General features: G+C 52.5%; 1 protein-coding gene across 3 annotated transcripts in view; it reads right to left on the bottom strand.

The window, feature by feature from the left end:
- LOC140403306 (A-kinase anchor protein 8-like) overlaps nucleotides 1–23,243 on the bottom strand; it is a 109,429-nt gene that overhangs the window by 13,838 nt on the left and 72,348 nt on the right. For 2 of the 3 annotated variants that reach the window (XM_072491147.1, XM_072491145.1), the window contains exons 5-9: nucleotides 12,151–12,212; nucleotides 11,450–11,513; nucleotides 11,283–11,358; nucleotides 10,326–10,467; nucleotides 8,109–8,211 (exon numbers count right to left, since the gene is read on the bottom strand). In XM_072491147.1, coding sequence (XP_072347248.1) covers nucleotides 8,109–8,211; nucleotides 10,326–10,467; nucleotides 11,283–11,358; nucleotides 11,450–11,513; nucleotides 12,151–12,212 — 447 coding nt within the window. The remainder of the gene's footprint in view (nucleotides 1–8,108; nucleotides 8,212–10,325; nucleotides 10,468–11,282; nucleotides 11,359–11,449; nucleotides 11,514–12,150; nucleotides 12,213–23,243) is intronic. The other variant, XM_072491146.1, reaches the window with a different exon arrangement.

Below are 23,243 nucleotides of genomic sequence, written 5' to 3'. Positions count from 1 at the left end.
TTTGAGAAGGTGACCAAACAGGTGGATGAGGGTAAAGTAGTTGATGTGGTGTATATGGATTTCAGTAAAGCGTTTGATAAGGTTCCCAACGGTAGGCTACTATAGAAAATACGGAGGCATGGGATTCACGGTGATTTAGCAGTTTGGATCAGAAATTGGCAAGCTGGAAGAAGACAAAGGGTGGTGGTTGATGGGAAATGTTCAGACTGGAGTCCAGTTACTAGTGGTGTACCACAAGGATCTGTTTTGGGGCCACTGCTGTTTCTCATTTTTATAAATGACCTGGAGGAGGGCGTAGAAGGATGGGTGAGTAAATTTGCAGATGACACTAAAGTCGGTGGAGTTGTGGACAGTGCGGAAGGATGTTACAAGTTACAGAGGGACATAGATAAGCTGCAGCGCTGGGCTGAGAGGTGGCAAATGGAGTTTAATGCAGAAAAGTGTGAGGTGATTCATTTTGGAAGGAATAACAGGAAGACAGAGTACTGGGCTAATGGTAAGATTCTTGGCAGTGTGGATCAGCAGAGAGATCTCGGTGACAATGTACATAGATCCCTGAAAGTTGCCACCCAAGTTGAGAGGGTTGTTAAGAAGGCGTACGGTGGACTTCCGGGTGCGGCTATGCAGAGCTAGGTCGCATGTTCGGTAGCCCCCGCTTGGAACGGACTTTTGGGCTCTTTACAGGGCCCCCACGGCATTGGTTTGACATTTCCCGGTGTGGGAAGTCTGCAACATTCCCCCGACAGTGTCCCCCAGGAATGGTATGTCTCTTGGTTACCAGACCCGGCAGAAACAGTAAAAGATTTGGCTTTCACTGCAGGATAAACAAAGCCTCTTCCAGCATGCAGATGGGGGAAGGGCAAGCTTAGAGGCTGCAAGCTGACTTGAGGGCCTTTATTAAAGGTGAATTCTAGCAGCAGAGGGAACAACTGTGAAAAGATCTACCAAGGCCATTGAAGAAGCGTGGACGAGGCTTCCAGTGGCGGCCATGGAGGAGTAGGTCACGCATTCGGCAGCTCCCGTCTGGAACGGACTCTCAGACCTTTTTCAGAAGTTTTCACAGACTTTTTGGGGCAGATTGGTGAAGCGAACACTGCCAAAAGGATTCCCTCTCGAGACTTCCGGTTGTGGCTATGCAGAGCTAAGTCGCACATTCGGCGGCTCCCGCCAAAATGGACTTTTGATCTCTTTTTGGGGCCCCCAACGGCACTTTTCCGATGTTTCCCGGTGTGGGAAGGAGTTAATAATAGCCCCCCGTCAGTATATGGCTTTAACTCGGAGCGGGGTGACAAAAAAGGTGGTGGTGGACCGGAAGAAGGGAGGGAAGAAGGACAAAATGGCGGCGGGCGGAGACCAGGCAGCGTGGAGGCAGTGGGCGGAGGAGCAACAGGAGGGTATCCAGCGCTGCCTCAGAGAGATTAAAACGGACCTGCTAGAGCCGATGAAGGCTTCTATTGATAAGCTGCTGGAGACACAGACGGCCCAGGGGGTGGCGATCCGAGAGGCTCAACAAAAGATCTCTGACAATGAGGACGAGATCTTAGGCCTGGCGGCAAAGGTGGAGGCGCACGAGGCGCTCCACAAGAAATGGCAGGAGCGGTTCGAGGAGATGGAGAATCGGTCGAGGTGGAAGAATCTGCGGATTCTGGGCCTCCCGGAGGGGCTGGAGGGGCCGGACGTGGGGGCCTATGTGGTCACCATGTTGAACTCGCTGATGGGAGCGGGGTCCTTCCAGGGGCCCCTGGAGCTGGAAGGAGCCCATAGAGTGTTGGCGAGGAGGCCCAAGGCTAACGAGCCTCCGCGGGCGGTGCTGGTGCAGTTCCATCGGTTCATCGACCGGGAGTGTGTGCTCAGGTGGGCCAAGAAGGAGAGGAGCAGCAGGTGGGAGAATGCAGAGGTTCGAATATACCAGGACTGGAGTGCGGAGGTGGCGAAGAGGAGGGCCGGGTACAATCGAGCGAAGGCGGTGCTGCACAGGAAGGGGGTGAAGTTTGGCATGTTGCAGACGGCGCGACTGTGGGTTACCTACAAGGACCAGCACCATTATTTTGAGTCTCCGGAGGAGGCGTGGGCCTTTGTTCAGAGTGGGGGGGGGCCTTTGCATTGTATTGGGTTTCTTTTTCTCTGTGTTTTTCTCTTTCGGGTTGGGGAGGGTGGATGGGGCGGGTTGGTGGCGGGGCCTGGTAGGTGGAGAGCGTGGGCTTTTTTCCCGTGCCGAAGACTGGGGGGGCAGGGCCGGGGCGGGGAAGCGAGGATTGTTTCCCGTGATTAGAACGGAGGGGGGAGGGGGAGAGCCTGTGGATGGGGAGCGGGAGAGGAGCGTGTGCCACACAATGGGAGGAGTCGAAGAGGAGGCGGGAGTGGCCGGGGTCAGCAGACTTGCGGAAGTGCAAGGGGGGGGGGGAGTAAACCAGCTAGGATGGGTCCTAGCCGGTGGTGGGTGGGGGCTGCGGGGGGGGGGGAATCTAGCTGCTGCTGCTAAGGTCAAGGAGGAGCTGGAGCGAGTGGGGGGGTCGAGACGGGGGTATGTCGCTGTGGGGAACAGACCAGGTGTGGGGTGCGAGCGCATGGCTGGCCGAGGAGGGGTCATGGCTAGCCGGTGGGGGAGGGGGTCAGGTAGCTCCCTGATCCGGCTGATAACCTGGAATGTAAGGGGACTGAATGGGCCGGTTAAGCGGACCCGCGTGTTCGCGCACCTGAAGGGGCTCAAGGCGGATGTGGTTATGCTCCAGGAGACACACCTGAAGGTGGCAGACCAGGTAAGACTGAAGAAAGGGTGGGTAGGTCAGGTGTTTCACTCGGGGCTAGATGCCAAAAATCGAGGGGTGGCAATCTTGGTGGGAAAGAAGGTGTCATTCGAGGCGTCGAGCATTGTGGCAGATAATGGCGGTAGGTACATAATGGTAAGTGGTAAGTTGCAGGGAGAGAGGGTGGTACTGGTCAATGTGTATCCTCCGAACTGGGACGATGCGGGTTTTATGCGGCGTATGTTGGGTCGGATCCCAGGCTTGGAAGTGGGGGGCCTGATAATGGGGGAAGACTTTAACACGGTGTTGGATCCGGCACTGTATCGCTCCAGGTCTAGGACGGGTAGGAAGCCGACGGCGGCTAAGGTGCTGAGGGGGTTTATAGACCAGATGGGAGGGGTGGAACCTTGGAGATTTGCAAGGCCGGGGGCTAGGGAATTTTCATTCTTCTCACATGTCCATAAGGCTTATTCTCGAATCGACTTTTTCATTTTGAGTAGGGCGCTGATAGCGAGAGTAGAGGATACCGAGTATTCGGCAATAGCCATTTCGGACCACGCCCCGCATTGGGTGGACTTGGAGATGGGGGAGGAGAGGGACCAGCGCCCGCTGTGGCGCTTGGAGGTGGGGTTGTTGGCGGACGAGGAGGTGAGTGAGCGGGTCCAAGGAAGTATAGAGAGGGACTTGGAGACCAACAACAGCGGGGAGGTCCGAGTAGGGATGGTATGGGAGGCACTGAAGGCGGTGGTGAGGGGAGAGCTGATCTCCATTAGGGCCCACAAGGAGCAGAGGGAGCGGGGGAGAGGTAGATGCTGGTGGGGAGATGCTGAGGGTAGACAGGAGGTATGCGGAAGAGCCTGAGGAAGGATTGTTGAGGAAGAGGCGCAGCCTCCAGGCCGAATTCGACCTGGTGACCACCAGGAAGGCGGAGGAGGAGTGGAGGAAGGCCCAGGGGGCGGTCTACGAGTTTGGGGAAAAGGCAAGCCGGATGCTGGCGCATCAGCTTCGGAAGCGGGATGCAGCTAGGGAGATCGGGGGAGTTAAGGACAGGGGAGGGAGCGTGGTGCGGAGTGGGGTTGGCATCAATGGGGTCTTCAGGGACTTCTACGAGGAATTGTACCGATCCAAGCCCCCACGGGAGGAGGGAGGGATGGGCCGTTTCCTGGACCAATTGAGGTTTCCAAAGGTGGAAGAGGGACTGGTGGTGGGACTGGGGGCCCCGATTGGGCTGGAGGAGCTGATCAAAGGGATAGGAAGCATGCAGGCGGGGAAGGCACCGGGGCCGGACGGTTTCCCGGTCGAGTTCTATAAAAAATATATGGACCTGTTGGGCCAGCTGTTAGTTAGGACCTTTAATGAGGCAAGGGAGCGGGGTCTTTACACCCAACGATGTCCCGGGCACTGATCTCCTTGATCCTGAAGCGGGACAAGGATCCCCTGCAATGTAGGTCTTACAGACCGATTTCCTTGCTAAATGTAGATGCCAAGGTGCTGGCGAAGGTCTTAGCCACGAGGATTGAGGATTGTGTGTCGCAGATCATCCATGGAGACCAGACGGGGTTTGTGAAGGGGAGACAGTTGAACGCGAATGTGCGGAGGCTTTTGAACGTTATCATGATGCCGGTGAGGGAGGGGGAGGCGGAGATAGTGGTGGCGATGGACGCTGAGAAAGCCTTCGATGGGGTAGAGTGGGGGTACCTGTGGGAGGTGCTGAAGAGGTTCGGGTTTGGGAAGGGGTTTGTCAGGTGGGTTAGGCTGCTGTATGAGGTCCCGATGGCGAGTTTGGCCACAAATAGGAGGAGGTCCGAGTACATTCAGTTGCACCGAGGGACGAGACAGGGGTGTCCCCTGTCCCCCCTGCTCTTCGCACTGGCGATTGAACCCCTGGCTATGGCACTGAGAGAGTCGAGGAACTGGAGGGGGTTGGTGCGGGGTGGGGAGGAGCATAGGGTGTCGCTTTATGCGGACGACCTGCTGCTGTATGTGGCGGACCCGGTGGGAGGAATGCCAGAGGTAATGAGGATCTTTAGGGAATTCGGGGACTTTTCGGGGTACAAGCTCAACATGGGGAAGAGCGAGCTGTTCGTAGTTCAGCTAGGGCACCAGGAGAGGGGGATTGGCGAGCTCCCACTAAAAAGGGTGGAGAGGAGTTTCAGATATTTGGGGGTCCAGGTGGCCAGGAGCTGGGGGGCCCTGCATAGGCTTAACTTTACAAGGCTGGTGGAGCAAATGGAGGAGGAGTTCAAGAGGTGGGACGCGTTGCCGCTGTCCCTGGCGGGTAGGGTGCAGTCAATCAAAATGACGGTGCTCCCAAGGTTTTTGTTCCTCTTCCAGTGCCTCCCCGTGTTTATCCCGAAGGCTTTTTTCAGGCGAGTTAACAGGAGTATAATGGGGTTTGTGTGGACGCGAGGGACTCCGAGGGTGAGAAGGGTGTTCCTGGAGCAGAGTAGAGATATGGGGGGGTTGGCGCTGCCCAACCTCTGTGGGTACTACTGGGCCGCCAATGCGACGATGGTGCGCAAGTGGGTGATGGAGGGGGAGGGGGCTGCATGGAAGAGGCTGGAGATGGCGAACTGTGTGGGTACGAGTCTGGGGTCGCCGGCAACGGCCCCACTGCCGCTCCCTCCAAGGAGGTATACCACAAGCCCGGTGGTGGTGGCGGCCCTCAAAATTTGGGGGCAGTGGAGGTGGCATAGGGGGGACGTTGGGGCCTCGGCGTGGACCCCATTACGGGGGAACCACCGGTTCGCCCCAGGAAGAACAGGTGGAGGGTTTTCGGGGTGGCACAGGGCAGGGGTACGAAAGTTGGGGGACCTGTTTGTGGACGGGAAGTTCGCGAGCCTGGGTGAGCTGGAGGAGAAGTACGGGCTCCCCCCCGGGGAACACCTTCAGGTACTTACAGGTAAGGGCGTTTGCCAGACAGCAGGTGGTGGAATTCCCGCGGCTACTGCCACACACAGCACAGGACAGGGTGCTCTCGGGGGGGGTGGGTGGGAGTGGGGAAGATCTCGGAAACTTAGCAGGTGATGCAGGAGGAGGAGGAGGCTTCGGTGGTGGAGTTGAAAGGTAAGTGGGAGGAGGAGTTGGGAGAGGAGATCGAAGAGGGGAAGTGGGCAGATGCCCTAGGGAGGGTGAATTCTTCCTCTTCGTGCGCGAGGCTCAGCCTCATACAGTTTAAGGTGCTGCACAGGGCACACATGACCGGGACAAGGATGAGCCGGTTCTTTGGGGGTGAAGACAGGTGTGTTAGGTGCTCAGGGAGCCCAACAAATCACACCCATATGTTCTGGGCATGCCCAGCGCTGGAGGACTTTTGGAAGGGCATGTCGAGGGTGGTAGGATCCAGGGTCAGACCGGGCTGGGGGCTCGCAATATTTGGGGTGGCAGAGGAGCCGGGAGTGCAGGAGGCGAAAGAGGCCGGAATTCTGGCCTTTGCGTCCCTGGTAGCCCGGCGAAGGATTCTCCTTCAGTGGAAAGATGCGAGGCCCCCAAGCGTGGAATCCTGGATCAGCGATATGGCAGGGTTCATTAAATTGGAGAGGGTGAAATCCGCCTTGAGAGGGTCGGTACAAGGGTTCTTTAGGCGGTGGCAACCGTTCTTAGACTTTCTGGCAGAACGATAGACATTGGCCAATGGCAGCAGCAGCTCGGGGGGGGGGGGGTTTACTTTATTTTTGTTTATGTTATTTACACTGGAGGGTCTGAGGGGGTGTATACACCTGTTGTGCTAAGTCGTGGTGTTAATGTTAATTTATTATTTATGTACAGGGGGGGGGTTTGGGGGGTTGCTTTTTTCGATTGTGATTTGTACTTAACCCTGTTGGGTTCTTTTTTCTTTCTCATTTTGTTATTGATATTTTATGAAAACATTTAATAAAAATTATTTTTCGGTGTGTTAGCTTTTATTGGTAGAGGGATTGAGTTTCGGAGCCATGAGGTCATGTTGCAGCTGTACAAAACTCTGGTGCGGCCGCATTTGGAGTATTGCGTGCAATTCTGGTCGCCGCATTATAGGAAGGATGTGGAAGCATTGGAAAGGGTGCAGAGGAGATTTACCAGAATGTTGCCTGGTATGGAGGGAAGATCTTATGAGGAAAGGCTGAGGGACTTGAGGCTGTTTTCGTTCGAGAGAAGAAGGTTAAGAGGTGACTTAATTGAGGCATACAAGATGATCAGAGGATTGGATAGGGTGGACAGTGAGAGCCTTTTTCCTCGGATGGTGATGTCTAGCACAAGGGGATATAGCTTTAAATTGAGGGGAGATAGATATAAGACATATGTCAGAGGTAGGTTCTTTACTCAGAGAGTAGTAAGGGCATGGAATGCCCTGCCTGCAACAGTAGTGGACTCGCCAACACTAAGGATATTCAAATGGTCATTGGATAGACATATGGACGATAAGGGAATAGTGTAGATGGGCTTTAGAGTGGTTTCACAGGTCGGCGCAACATCGAGGGCCGAAGGGCCTGTACTGCGCTGTAATGTTCTAGAATAATGACAATATTAGTAAATAGCAGATTGGTAAAGATTAACCAAGGAGGGCAGCATGGTGGCGCAGTGGCTGGTTAGCCCTGCTCCCTCACAGCACCAAGGTCCCAGGTTCGATCCCGGCCCCGGGTCAATGCCCATGGGGAGTTTGCACATTCTCTCCGTGTCGGCGTGGGTTCCGCCCCCACAATCCAAAGATGTGCAGCCAAAGATGTGCAGGCTAGGTGGTTTGGCTACGCTAAATTGCCCCTTAATTGGGAAAAAAAAATTGGATACTCTAAATTTTTTTTTTTTTAAAAGATCTTCCAAAGAACGTGAAAATTGTAGGAGTATTAGAAAGCAATGTGATAATGTAAATATCAGGAAATGGATCCATACCATTTCACCGTAATATCACTCTAGCCCACTAACTTATTGACTAAAATGTCAATGTTCACCAAAGCAAGCTGAGCACGAAGGACTGGTGTTTCCCAGATTTTAAAACACAGATATATGAATAAACAAAGCAACAATAGACTAGCTACTCTCAGGCCAGAAACAATATGGTGACCATAACTGGAGGCAAAGAATAAGAAAATAGACTTGCATTTACACCAAGTATTTCCCAGCCAATGGGTATCATCAAACACTTTACAACCAATTAAGTACTTATTAAAGTAGGAAACTGGAGAATTTCACTTCAAGTGGTTATTGATGTTCAGTAAACTCCAACATTTTTCAATTGGATAGATACATTGAAAGAAACGGAACAGGGCTAAGAGTTCACTGCAACAGATCACTGCAGGCACAATGAGCTAAACGGCTACCCTGTGCAGCAAAGTTTGAGATTCTACGATTGTTCAAATTCCTCATTCCCCTCTTGGCAATGCTCACCGTGCAAGAGATCCTGTTCCTGGATCCTCTTTTTAATTGCACTTTTATCTTCCATTGAGTCACGAAATTTAAGTGTCTTCTTATTCTTGTTCAATACATAATCCTGAAAGGAAAGACAACAAAGGTCTTAAAACCAGCACAAGTTCTGCTAGCAGAAAGTAACTTGTGAAGTTAAATATTCTGGCTGGATGTTCTACTCAGGTATTCATCAGACCAGAGTTTTCAATCCAGCAAAACCTAAACTGACCATCACAGAAATAGAAAATCTTAACATCGATAATTGAAAATTTCCCAGGGGGGTCGGAAAGTTTGTCCTTCAGATTAGGTGTCTGATTGAAATGGCTAGAATCAAAAGGCCAACAATCCACAATACTGTTCACTGCCAGGCAACAGGTCAGCAGCGGACCCATTGTCAGAGCAGACAAAGAGCACTTGGTACAGCACATGGCAGCAAGATTCATGGGTCTCTGAGAAACTGGATCTCAGCTGCACCAGCATCAGAACATCCCCCACAGCTTTGTGGAGATTAAAGTATTAGTAATGCCGATCATTACCCAGAAACCTCTGCTAAAACTTTTAAGCGTCAAGTTAGTTCAATACCAGGCATTGCTGCAGCAACTGAAAAACCCATCACCCTCTGATATCAAAGCAGAAAATGTTGGGAATACTCAGCATCTGCATTGAGAATAAAACAGAGTCAACCTCTTGGGTTGATGGCCTTCCTAGAGAAAGTGTAAAATGGCAAAATAAAGTCCTCACCAACAACTGCTGTCCAAAAAATAAATGGCGACAAGGTGATGATCTGAAATTGTTGGGTTCAGAAGGCTGTTAACTGTCTAATCGAAAGATGAGGTTCCTTCAGGTTCTCACAATCATTTCATGCAGCCATTCTTTTTTTAAATTCATTTACGGAATGTGGCCGCTGCTGGTTAGGCAGGCATTTATTGCCTTCCCTACTTGTCCTTCAGAAGGTGGTGGTAAGTTACCTTCTTGAACCGCTGCAGTCCTTGTGGTGTAGATACATCCACTGTGCTGTTAGGGAGGGTATTCCAGGATGTTGCCCCAGCGACAGTGAAGGAACGGCGATATATTTCTAAGTCAGGGTGGTGAGTGACTTGCAGGGGAACCTCCAGGTGGTGGGGTTCCCAGGTACCCGTACCAGCCTCCCCAAACAGGCGCTGTAATGTGGTGACTAGGGGCTTTTCACAGTAGCTTCATTTGAAGCCTACTTGTGACAATAAGCAATTTTCATTCATTTCATTTCATTTTCATTTCATTTCATTATCTGCTACTCCTGTCCCTCTAGATGGTAGTGATCATGGGTTTGGAAGGTGTTGTCACAGGAACGTTGGGAAGTTACTGCAGTGCATCTTGTAGATGGTGCATACGGCTGCCACTGTTCGTTGGTGGTGAAGGGTTTGAATGTTTGTGGAAGGGGGAGCAATCAAACTAGCTGCTTTGTCCTGGATGGTGTCGAGCTTCTTGAGTATTGTTGAAGGTGCACTTATCAGGCAAGTGGAGACTATTCCATTATTCTCCTGACTTGTGCCTTATATATGGACGACAGGCTTTGGGGGGGGGTGGTCAGGAGTTGAGTTACTCGCCGTAGGATTCCTAGCATGGCAGCCACAGTATTAATGTGGCTAGTCCAGTTCAGTTTCTGATCAATGGTAACCCCCAGGATGTTGATTGTGGGGGATTCAGCGATGGTATTGCCATTGAATGTCAAGAGGCGGTGGTTAGATCCTCTCTTGTAGGAGATGGTCATTGCTTGGCACTTGTGTGGTGCAAATGTAACTTGCCACTTGTCAGCCCAAGCCTGTATAGTGTCCAGGTCTTGCTGCATTTGGACATGGACTGCTTCATTATTTGAGGAGTTGCGAATGGTGCTGAACATTGTGCAGTCATCCGCAAACATCCCCACTTCTGATCTTATGATGGAAGGGAGGTCATTTATGAAGCAGTTGAAGATGGTTGGACCTTGGACACAACCCTGAGGAACTCCTGAAGTGATGTCCTGGAGTTGAGATAATTGACCTCCAACCACACAACCATCTTCCTTTGTGCTGGGTATGACTCCAACCAGCGGAGAGTTTTCCCCGTGATTCCAGTACGAGTAGGGGTTTTGGAAACATGCAATATACATTTTACTTGTGCTAACTGCTAACATGGTACTAAACTTTAAGAAAAGCACATTGAAATACTAAGCTAACATACATGCAAAAACTCAGCTGTTTGTTTGGGAAGTTTGGTCCCGATGAATTTGAAGTTCTCCTTATGAAATTTACTTTCCAAATGAGGGAAAATTTCATCGTCATCAAAGGTGCGAAACTTGCAAACTGAGCAGGCATACATTATTCTGCAATAACAAAATTTCTTAGTTGTGAAAAATATAGTTTACATCAACGAGGTTGCTACATTATTCAATTGTAATGAAACTGACCAATGCAATCCCACTAATTGGGATAGTTTGAAGTTGATTTCAAGCTGTGATTTTATTAAAATATCCTGTTACAGGTCCACAAGGCTAGTGAAGCAGAAATAAAGTCCAGAAGGATCCTTTGATTTGTGCATATTCAGTTAGATTAGTGGCGGTTAGCCTGCAAAATATAAACTGGTCATTCTCTCCCTGCTGAACACAGTGACTGGGCATGGTTAGATTAGTTTTTCCATACTCAACTGTTAAAGGAAGTGTGACATCAGCAGGTGGTCGCTTTTCACGCAACTACATTTAATCAAAAGGGAGCACGGTGGTGCAGTGATTAGCACTGCTGCCTCACTGCACCAAGGACCCGGGTTCGATCCCGGCCCCGGTCACTGTCCGTGTGGAGTTTGCACATTCTCCCCGTGTCTGTGTGGGCCTCACCCCCACTACCCAAAGATGTGCAGCATAGGTGAATTGGCCACACTAAAATGCGCCTAATTGGAAACAAATCATTGGGTACTGTAAACTTATAAAATAAAATTAAACTACATTTAATCATGCGGCAGGGTGGCACAGTGGTTAGCACAGCTGCCTCACAGTGCCAGGGACCAGGGTTCAATTCCAGCCTTGGGTGCCTGAGTGGAGTTTGCACGTTCTCCCCGTGTCTGCGTGGGTTTCCTCCGGGTGCTCCGGTTTCCTCCCACAGTCCAAGGATGTGCAGGTTAGGTGGACTAGGCCCAACCTATTACCTTTCTGTAATACGATCCCGCTGTCTCTTCTTTGGTTTAATTTTCAGATCATTAATTTCCTCTTGTACATCACCGGCTAACAAAAACGAGAGGTTATTATATATCAGAACTGCACAAACAAAATTTACACAAGACTAGTCCTCTTTTCTTGGGTGGAAATATTTTACCATCTGCTTCAGTCTCTTTTTTCTCCTTTTCAGGGCTGTCAGTTGAATCTTTATCCTCAATATTCTAAATATAAAAAAACAGTTTCAATCATAGACCAACCAACAGCCCTGTCAGACTTTTTATTTTGGTTTTTAACAAATATACTGGCTCAGACATGAAGGAAGGATATTTTGGAGATTGCTTTTTCAATGCATAAGCCAGGACCTTCGGCGTGGCAGGAAAGTACTTTTAGTATTTCCTCAGAGCCCGATTGCCCTCGGCTAGCATTTGGAACCAAGAAAACAAATTAATCACAGTGTGAGGGTTGAATAAAGGAAGGAAGAGAGCATGTCCATCAATGGTGCTCTCAAATGCCAGCAAGAAGAACCCGTGAGCAGATTACAATTGGATGGAAAGTATTCCATGTAAAAGAAAATTAATTCAATAAAAATTTACTTTAAAGACACGAATTTCGTTTCAAAGAAAGGGACCCAGGTCAGCCCTTCCTCTGCAGAACTCGAGGGGCATCAATTAAGAACAGCATACAATAAGGCAAACTACTGCTTGCGGCAATGGATTTCAAACAGGCCTGAGGTCGCTCCAGATCGGACTCACCCTCAAGCTTTAGGCCAGATTATGGGGAACATTGGATTTCAGTGTACTGAAACAATGTCTTACATTTTACAACAATGGAACTTTTAAGATTTCCACAAATACTCACAGTTTTGGCATCACCTCCTGTGGCATCTTCAACATCATCTCCACAACCTGGCTCCTTTTCTTCTAAAAATGAACAGAGACGTTATTAGCATACTAATTTAACATGGGCTAAAACTGCCTCAAACACCTGGGGCGAAATTCTCCCCCAACGGCGGGATGCCCGCCGACTGGCGCCAAAGCCGGCGCAAATCAGACGGGCATCGCGCCGGCAAAAAGGTGCGGAAGTCTCCGCATCTTTGGCGGCCTAGCCCCAACATTGAGGGGCTAGGCCGACGCCGGAGGGATTTCCGCCCCGCCAGCTGGCGGAAATGGCGTTTGTTGCCCCGCCAGCTGGCGCGGAAATGCGGCGCATGCGCGGGAGCGTCAGCGGCCGCTGTCAGTTTCCCCGCGCATGCGCGGGAGCGTCAGCGGCCGCTGAAAGTTTCCCGCGCATGCGCAGTGGGGAGAGTCTCTTCCGCCTCCACCATGGTGGAGGCCGTAGCGGAGGCGGAAGGGAAAGAGTGCCCCCACGGCACAGGCCCGCCCGCGGATCGGTGGGCCCCGATCGCGGGCCAGGCCACCGTGGGGGCACCCCCCGGGGTCAGATCGCCCCGCGCCCCCCCCCAGGACCCCGGAGCCCGCCCACGCTGCCTGGTCCCGCCGGTAAATACCAGGTTTGATTTACGTCGGCGGGACAGGCAATTCCTGGGCGGGACTTCGGCCCATCCGGGCCGGAGAATCCAGCGGGGGGTCCCGCCAACCGGCGCGGCTGGATTCCCGCCCCCGCCCAATCTCCGGGAGCGGAGACTTCGGCGGGGGCGGGGGCGGGATTCACGGCGGCCAACGGCCATTCTCCGACCCGGCGGGGGTCCGAGAATGACGCCCAGGATTTGCAAACTTTACATCAAAAAAAAAATGCAGTGCCCTTTACGTACTTTGAATACACACATACATCAGGGTTACCTTTCCAATATAAATGTTGGCACGGGTTTGGAAACCCGCCTAACCTCTCAGACAAGGAAAAGCACTCTGCCACATAAACTTTGCTCGGTGTTCCACTATTATAAAAAGCATAGACGACTTACTGGCCACAAAACATGTCCCACTGCAGCTGATCAGCAAGCTACAATTACTTCAGTGCTAATTAATTCAGAATTTAAAAGCATCGTTTACTGAGCAAAACATATTGATCAATTCAGCAGACAGTATATAGCACCTTTAACGTAATAACATCTCCCAAAATGCTGCACAGGAGCCTCATCAAACAAAATCTGACCCCTTGCAACTGAAGATTATTAAGGCAGATGGAAAGATACATTTTAGAGGTTTGTTTTAAGAGGAGGGTATTTCACAGCTTAGGTCCTTGACATCTAACGGTATGGCCGTCAATTAAGGAGTGATTAAAATGAAAGATGCTCATAAAGTCAGATTTGGAAGAGCACAGATATCCTGTAGGTGGTAAGGCCAAGGCCACAGCCAGATTTGGAAAGAGGAACGAGAGTTTTAAAACTGATGCATGGCTTAGCCGGGAGCCAATGTCAACCAGCATTCATAGGGGTGATGGGTAATCAATGAGAGTTAGGATATGGGTGGCAGTTTTGCAAGACCTCAAGTTTATAGAGGGACATTCTCCCAGTGTTTGCGTGGGATTCACCTCCACAACCCAAAAGATGTGCAGGGTAGGGGGATTGACCACGCTAAATTGTCCCTTAATTTGATTGGGTACACTAAATTTAAAACAAAACAAAAAAAAAATTTATAGAGGGTAGATTGTGGGAGCCCAATCTTCCCCAGAGGGATGGAAGAGAAAGCCAGTGCAGAATAGTTGAACCAAATTGCCTGTTTTTATGTTGTATATTCTTTTTTTTAAATTATATTTTATTCAAGATTTTTGGCCAAACACAACAGTACGTAGTGTTTCTTTTACACAACAATAAAGCAATATAAATAACAGTGGCCAGTTTTAAACAAATAAATAAATAATATATAAACAAAAACAAAACTGAATGGCAACTGCCTTATCCAAAATAAATACTCTCCAAAAATACAATCCAACAATCCAATATACAATTACCTATAACAAATACCTATACATATACAATAACATCCCTGAGAGTCCGTCCGATTCCTCCCCCCTCCCCCCCACCCCCCCACCTCCCCCCTGGGTTGCTGCTGTTGTCTACTTCTTCTCCATTCCCTCTATCTTTCTGTGAGGTAATCGACGAACAGTTGCCACTGCCTGGTGAACCCCTGAGCCGAACCCCTTAACACGAACTTAATCCGTTCTAACTTTATAAACCCTGCCATGTCGTTTATCCAGGTCTCCACACCTGGGGGTTTGGCTTCCTTCCACATTAACAATATCCTGCGCCGGGCTACGAGGGACGCAAAGGCCAACACGTCAGCCTCTCTCGCCTCCTGCACTCCCGGCTCTTCTGCAACCCCAAATATAGCCAACCCCCAGCTTGGTTCGACCCGGACCCCCACCACCTTCGAAAGCACCTTTGCCACCCCCACCCAGAACCCCTGTAGTGCCGGGCATGACCAGAACATGTGGGTGTGATTCGCTGGGCCTCTCGAGCATCTCGCACACCTATCCTCTACCCCAAAAAATTTACTAAGCCGTGCTCCAGTCATATGCACCCTGTGTAACACCTTAAATTGTATCAGGCTTAGCCTGGCACACGAGGACGATGAGTTTACCCTACGTAGGGCATCAGCCCACAGCCCCTCCTCCATCTCCTCCCCCAGTTCTTCTTCCCATTTCCCTTTCAGCTCATCTACCATGATCTCCCCCTCGTCCCTCATTTCCCTGTATATGTCCGACACCTTACCATCCCCCACCCATGTCTCTGAGATCACTCTATCCTGCACCTCCTGCGTCGGGAGCTGCGGGAATTCCCTCACCTGTTGCCTCGCAAAAGCCCTCAATTGCATGTACCGGAATGCATTCCCTTGGGGCAACCCATATTTTTCCGTCAGCGCTCCCAGACTCGCAAACGTCCCATCTACTAACAGATCTTTCAGTTGTACTACCCCAGCTCTTTGCCATGCTCCAAATCCCCCATCCATTCTCCCCGGAACGAACCTATGATTGTTTCTTATCGGGGACCGCACCGAAGCTCCCGTCCTTCCCCTATGCCGTCTCCACTGCCCCCAAATTTTCAATGTAGCCACCACCACCGGGCTTGTGGTGTATTTCTTTGGTGAGAACGGCAACGGTGCCGTCACCATTGCTTGTAGGCTAGTCCCCCTGCAGGACGCCCTCTCCAATCTCTTCCACGCCGCTCCCTCCCCTTCTCCCATCCACTTACACACCATTGAAACATTGGCGGCCCAGTAGTACTCACTTAGGCTCGGTAGTGCCAGCCCCCCCCCTGTCCCTACTACGCTGCAAGAATCCCCTCCTCACTCTCGGGGTCTTCCCACCCACACAAAACTCATAATACTTTTCTCGATTCTTTTGAAAAGCCTTCGTGATCACCACCGGGAGGCACTGAAACACAAAAAGGAATCTCGGGAGGACCACCATTTCAACCGCCTGCACCCTACCTGCCAATGACAGGGTGTCCCATCTCTTAAAGTCCTCCTCCATCTGTTCCACCAACCGCGTTAAATTAAGCCTGTGTAATGTACCCCAATTCTTGGCTATCTGGATCCCCAAGTACCGGAAGTCCCTTGTTACCTTCCTCAACAGTAAATCCTCTATCTCTCTGCTCTGCTCCCCTGGATGCACCACAAACAACTCACTTTTCCCCATGTTCAGTTTATACCCTGAAAAATCCCCAAACTCCCCAAGTATCCGCATTATCTCTGGCATCCCCTCCGGCGGGTCCGCCACATATAGCAACAAATCATCCGCATACAGAGATACCCGGTGTTCTTCTCCCCCCTGAGTATTCCCCTCCACTTCCTGGAACTCCTCAATGCTATGGCCAGGGGTTCAATCGCCAGTGCAAACAATAACGGGGACAGAGGACATCCCTGCCTCGTCCCTCTATGGAGCCGAAAATAGTCAGACCCGTCCATTCGTGACCACGCTCGCCATCGGGGCCCTATACAGCAACTGTACCCACCTGATATACCCATCCCCAAAGCCAAATCTCCTCAGCACCTCCCACAAATAATCCCACTCCACTCTATCAAATGCTTTCTCGGCATCCATCGCCACCACTATCTCCGCTTCCCCCTCTGGTGGGGGCATCATCATTACCCCTAGCAGCCTCCGTATATTTGTATTCAGCTGTCTCCCCTTCACAAATCCAGTTTGGTCCTCATGAACCACCCCCGGGACACAATCCTCTATCCTCATTGCCATTACCTTGGCCAGAATCTTAGCGTCCACATTCAGGAGGGAAATGGGCCTGTAGGACCCGCATTGCAGCGGGTCTTTTTCCTTCTTTAGGAGGAGCGATATCGTTGCCTCTGACATAGTCGGGGGCAGCTGCCCCCTTTCCCTCGCCTCAATAAAGGTTCTCATCAGTAGCGGGGCCAGCAAGTCCATATATTTCCTATAGAATTCAACTGGGAATCCGTCTGGTCCCGGGGCCTTCCCCGCCTGCATGCTCCCAATCCCTTTCACTACTTCCTCCGTCTCAATCTGTGCTCCCAGTCCCACCCTCTCCTGCTCCTCCACCTTAGGAAATTCCAGCTGATCCAGAAAGCACATCATTCTCTCCTTCCCATCCGGGGGCTGAGCTTCATATAATCTTTCGTAAAATGCCTTGAACACTCCATTCACTCTCTCCGCTCCCCGCTCCGTCTCTCCCTCCTCATCTCTCACCCCCCCATCTCCCTCGCTGCTCCCCTTTTCCTCAGTTGGTGGGCCAGCAACCTGCTCGCCTTCTCCCCGTATTCGTACTGTACACCCTGTGCCTTCCTCCATTGTGCCTCTGCATTACCCGTAGTCAACAAGTCAAATTCTACATGTAGCCTTTGCCTTTCCCTGTATAGTCCCTCCTCCGGTGCCTCCGCATATTGTCTGTCCACCCTCAGAAGTTCTTTCAACAACCGCTCCCTTTCCCTACCCTCCTGCTTTCCTTTATGTGCCCTAATAGATATCAGCTCCCCTCTAACCACTGCCTTCAGCGCCTCCCAGACCACTCCCACCTGTACCTCCCCATTATCATTGAGTTCCAAGTACCTTTCAATACACCCCCTCACCCTTAAACACCCCCCCTCATCTGCCAATAATCCCATGTCCATTCTCCAGGGTGGACGCTGTTGTTTTTCTTCCCCTATCTCCAGGTCCACCCAATGTGGAGCATGATCCTAAATGGCTATAGCCGTGTACTCCGTCCCCGTCACCTTTGGGATCAGTGCCCTTCCCAAAACAAAAATATCTATTCGTGAATAAACTTTGTGGACATAGGAGAAAAACGAAAACTCCTTACTCCTAGGTCTACTAAATCTCCAGGGGTCTACTCCTCCCATCTGCTCCATAAAGTCCTTAAGCACCCTAGCTGCAGCCGGCCTCCTTCCGGTCCTGGACCTCGATCTGTCCAGCCCTGGGTCCAGCACCGTATTAAAATCTCCACCCATTACCAACTTCCCCACTTCCAGGTCCGGGATTCGTCCTAACATACGCCTCATAAAGTTGGCATCATCCCAGTTCGGGGCATACACGTTCACTAATACCACCGCCTCCCCTTGCAATTTGCCACTCACCATCACGTATCCGCCCCCACTATCCGCCACTATAGTCTTTGCCTCAAACATTACCCGCTTCCCCACTATTATGGCCACACCCCTGTTTTTTGCGTCTAGCCCCGAATGAAACACCTGCCCCACCCATCCTTTGCGTAGTCTGACCTGGTCTATCAGCTTCAGATGCGTCTCCTGAAGCATAACTACATCTGCCTTAAGTTTCTTTAGGTGTGCGAGTACCCGTGCCCTCTTAACGGCCCGTTCAGCCCTCTCACATTCCACGTGATCAACCGGGTTGGGGGGCTCTTTACCCCCCCCCCCTTGACGACTAGCCATCTCCTTTTTCAATCCAGCTCCTCACCCGGTTCCCAAGTAGCCGTATCTCCCCCAAGCGGCGCCCCCCGCCCCAACCACCCCCCCCATACCAGCTCCCCTTTCTCCCCAGCAGCAGCAACCCAGTTAACCCCCCCCCCCACCCCCCCGCTAGATCCCAAACTAGCGTAATTGCACCCCCCATGTTGCTCCCAGAAGTCAGCAAACTCTGGCCGACCTCGGCTTCCCCCCGTGACCTCGGCTCACACTGTGCGAGGCCCCCTCCTTCCTGCTTCCCTGTTCCCGCCGTGATTACCATAGCGCGAGAACAAAGCCTGCGCTTCCCTTTTGGTCCCGCCCCCAATGGCCGGCGCCCTCAGCTCCTCATCCTCCCTCCCCCCCTCCCCCACGACATGGGGAAGAGAGAAAAGTTACAGAGTCGCAGGATTAACAACTTGGGAAGTCATCTCTTCCCTCTTTTCCCCCCCTTCATCCCACATATTCACCTCCCCACTTTGTCCCAAACGTTCTTTTTCTGGCCCGCTCACTCCAGTTTCTCCTCGACAATAAATGTCCACGCCTCATCTGCCGTTTCGAAGTAGTGGTGTTTCCCTTGATGTGTGACCCACAGTCTTGCCGGTTGCAGCATTCCAAATTTAATCTTCCGTTTGTGCAGCACCGCCTTGGCTCGATTAAAGCTTGCCCTCCTTCTCGCCACCTCCGCACTCCAATCTTGATATACGCGGATCACCGCGTTCTCCCACCTACTGCTCCGAGTTTTCTTTGCCCATCTGAGGACCATCTCTCTGTCCTTATATCGGAGAAATCTCACCACTATGGCTCGAGGAATTTCTCCAGCCCTCGGTCTTCGCGCCATAACTCGATAGGCTCCCTCCACCTCCAGCGGACCCGTCGGGGCCTCCGATCCCATTAACGAGTGCAGCATCGTGCTCACATATGCCCCGACGTCCGCCCCTTCTACACCTTCGGGAAGACCAAGAATCCTTAAATTCTTCCTCCTCGCATTATTCTCCAGCACCTCCAGCCTTTCCACACACCTTTTGTGTTGTGCCTCGTGCATCTCCGTTTTCACCACCAGGCCCTGTATGTCGTCCTCATTCTCAGCAGCCTTTGCCTTCAAGACCCGAAGCTCCTGTTCCTGGGTCTTTTGCTCCTCCTTTAGCCCCTCAATCGCTTGTAATATCGGGGCCAACAGCTCCTTCTTCATCTCCTTTTTGAGTTCTTCCACGCAACGCCGCAGGAACTCTTGTTGGTCAGGGCCCCATATTAAACTGCCTCCTTCCGACGCCATCTTGCTTTGTGCCTGCCTTCCTGGCCGCTGCTCTAGAGGATCCACCGCAATCCGGCCACTTTCCTCTCTTTTTTCCATCCGTGTCCAGGGGGGATTCCCTTCTGGATTACCGCACAGTGTTTTTAGCCGTTAAAATTGCCGTTGGGGCTCCTACCAAGAGCCCAAAAGTCCGTTCCACCGGGAGCTGGCGAAAAGTGCGACTTAGCTGGTCACCGTCGCACCCGGAAGCCCCTAAAACCTATGTTGTATATTCTAAATTACAGAGACAGAGGAGTGGTCAAGCGAGGGGATTGTGGGACAGGTAGATGTGGACAGGTAGATGTGGAAACTGATACTGATGTCACTTAGGGTTTGAATGTGGATGAGAAATAGGAAGGTTATAGGTACCTGAGGTACCCTCAATAATGATGCTTAGAGATTAAACTGTAAAGAAGGCTTTATTAGACTAATAACTATGCTACAGCTATGGACGAGAGCTGACTGCTATACAGACCATGAGGCAGGCCTTTATGTATGGCTCCCAGATGGGCGGAGCCAGAGGCGGAGTCCCCAGGGTTCCAAGCCCGGTCTTAAAGGGAACATCACCGTACATGATGATAAGGCAGTAACCGTTCATCACATTCACCCCCTGTTTAAAAAGGAGTCCGGCGGGGGAGAAGTGCCATCATAGCTCCATCCGCCCAGATGGCCGGATCGTCCTCCTCAATTCGGGCGGTGGTGCGGCGGGCACGGACGTCCCGGTTGAGGGCACATCCGGGAGCACAGCAGTCGGAGCTTCGGTCCGGGTCGGGGCAGAGGAACTAGGCAGGGCCGGGGGTAGCGGAGCCGGCGCCGGCGGGGTGTGTAAAGGGGTGGAGTACGGTAGGAGCTCACCAACGGTTGGTAGGGCCGGAAGGGGGTGTGTTGTAGGGGGCGACGAGTCCTGCAGGGGAGTGGCGCGGGAAGGGGCGTCTGTGGTGGAGGATCCAGCGGGCGCCAGATCCCGGAGGGAAACCGTATCTTGCCTACCGTCGGAGTACTCCACGTAGGCGTAACTGGGGGAGGCGTGGAGCAGTCGGACCTTTTCAACTAGGGGGTCCGTTTTATGGCTCCTCGCGTGCCTCCGGAGAAGAACAGGTCCCGGAGCCATCAGCCAAGGTGGAAGCGAGACCCCGGAGGTAGACTTCCTGGGGAAGAGAAACAATCGGTCGCGAGGGGTCTCATTCGTGGCCGTGCAGAGGAGAGACCTAATGGAGTGTAAAGCATCGGGTAGGACCTCCTGCCAGCGGGTGGTTGGGAGATTTCTCGACCGCAGGGCCAGAAGGACAGCCTTCCACACGGTCGCGTTCTCCCTCTCCACCTGCCCGTTTCCCCGTGGGTTATAACTGGTCGTTCTGCTCGAGGCGATGCCTTTGCTGAGCAGATACTGACGCAGTTCATCGCTCATGAACGATGTACCCCTATCGCTGTGGATATAAGCAGGGAAACCGAACAGGGTGAAGATGCTGTGCAGTGCCTTAATCACCGTGGCTGAGGTCATGTCGGTGCAGGGAATGGCGAATGGGAAACGGGAGAACTCATCGATCACGGTGAGGAAATAGGCATAATGGTTGGTGGACGGGAGGGGCCCCTTGAAGTCCACGCTCAGTCGCTCAAAGGGGCCCGAGGCCTTCACGAGCCGAACCTTGTCTGGCCGATAGAAGTGCGGTTTGCACTCCGCACAGACCTGGCAGGCCCTGACCATGGCCTTGACCTCCTTGGTTGAGTAAGGTAGGTTGCGGGACTTGATGAAATGGACGAGCCGGGTAACCCCCGGGTGGCAGAGGTCATTGTGGATGGCTTGCAGGCAGTCCTCCTGCGCGTTGGCGCATATGCCGCGGGACAGGGCATCTGGGGGCTCGTTGAGCTCCCCTGGATGATACTTGATATCGTACGAGTAGGTGGAGAGTTCGATCCTCCACCTCAAAATTTTATCGTTCTTTATTTTGCCCCGTTGCGTGTTATCGAACATATAGGCGACCGACCGTTGGTCGGTGACGAGGGTAAACCTCCTACCGGCGAGGTAGTGTCTCCAGCACCGCACAGCCTCCACAATGGCTTGTGCCTCCTTTTCGACTGCAGAGTGTCGAATCTCGGAGGCGGTGAGGGTTCGGGAGAAGAACGCTACTGGTCTGCCTTCCTGATTGAGGGTAGCAGCCAGGGCGATGTCTGATGCATCGCTCTCTACCTGGAAAGGGATGGTTTCGTCCACCGCGTGCATGGCGGCCTTGATGATGTCGGCCTTGATGCGGTTGAAGGCCAATTGAGCCTCAGCCGAGAGGGGAAAAGTGGTGGTCTTTAGGAGTGGGCGGGCTTTGTCCGCATACTTGGGGACCCACTGGGCGTAATAGGAGAAAAGCCCCAAGCACCGTTTGAGGGCCTTGAGGCTGCGGGGGAGAGGGAGTTCCTTAAGGGGGCGCATGCGGTCGGGGTCGGGACCTAGGACCCCGTCTTCCACGACATAGCCGAGGATGGCCAGCCGGGTGGTGTGGAAAACGCATTTGCACTCGTCATAGGTCAGGTTAAGGGCTCGGGCGGTATGGAGGAACTTTTTGAGGTTAGCGTCATGGTCCTGCTGATCATGGCCGCAGATGGTGACATTGTCCAAATACGGGTATGTAGCCCGCAAACCGTACTGGTCCACCATTTGGTCCATCGCCCTTTGAAAGACGGAGACCCCATTTGTGACACCAAAGGGGACCCTGAGGAAGTGGAAGAGCAGGCCGGCTGCTTCGAAGGCAGTATAGGGGCGGTCGTTTGGTCGGATGGGGAGCTGGTGGTAGGCAGATTTGAGGTCGGCCGTGGAAAAGACTCGGTATTGGGCGATCCGATTTACCATTTCCGCGATGCGAGGAAGGGGGTACGCATCAAGTTGCGTGAATCGGTTTATGGTCTGGCTATAATCTACGACCATCCGTTTCTTCTCCCCGGAACGGACTACCACCACTTGCGCTCTCCAAGGGCTGTTGCTAGCCTTGATGACCCCCTCTCCCAGTAAACGCTGGACCTCTGACTTGATAAAAGCCATATCTTGGGCACTGTAGCGCCGGCTCCTGGTGGCGACGGGCTTACAGTCGGGAGTGAGGTTAGCGAATAGCGAGGGGGGTGCGACTTTCAGTGTCGCAAGGCAGAACACCGTGAGGGGGGGCAAGGGTCCGCCGAACTTCAGTGTCAGGCTTCGGTGGCTGCACTGGAAATCCAGTCCGAGCAGCAGGGGGGCACAGAGGTGAGGGAGGATATAAAATTTGAAACGGGTGTATTTGGCACCCTGGATCGAGAGATCCGCAATACAGTACCCCGTGATTTGTACCGAGTGGGACCCAGATGCAAGGGCTATGGTTTGGGATGCGGGATGGGTGCGTAGGGAGCAGCGCCTTACCGTTTCAGGGTGGATAAAGCTCTCCGTGCTCCCGGAGTCGAAGAGGCATGCAGTGTCGTGCCCGTTGACCTGGACCTGCATCATGGAGTTCTGCAGGTGTTTTGGCCGAGTTTGATCGAGGGTGATCGCACCCAGTCGCGGGTAGTCGGAGTCGTCAGCCGAGTCGGACTCGTAAAATGGCCGCTGCCGTCGGTCGCACGTGTCAGGTCGAGAAGATGGCTGCCGACCAGATGGCCGCTCCCATGATTCGCACGAGGCTGATGACGCGTCAGAAGAGGGTGTGTCGGGTCGGTGCGCAGCAGCATTGCGAGGCCTGCGGGCCTGAGAGCCTGATTTTCGGGCCGGCTGTTCTTTGTTTTTCTGGCCCCTGGGTCTGGCCAGGCAGACCCTCGCAAAGTGCCCTTTCTTCCCGCAGTCGCTGCAGATCGCAGAGCGGGCTGGGCAGCGT

This window comes from Scyliorhinus torazame, chromosome 27 (genome assembly GCF_047496885.1).
Source record: "Scyliorhinus torazame isolate Kashiwa2021f chromosome 27, sScyTor2.1, whole genome shotgun sequence".
Lineage (NCBI taxonomy): Eukaryota > Metazoa > Chordata > Chondrichthyes > Carcharhiniformes > Scyliorhinidae > Scyliorhinus > Scyliorhinus torazame.
This window is presented reverse-complemented; position numbering and strand designations above follow the sequence as displayed.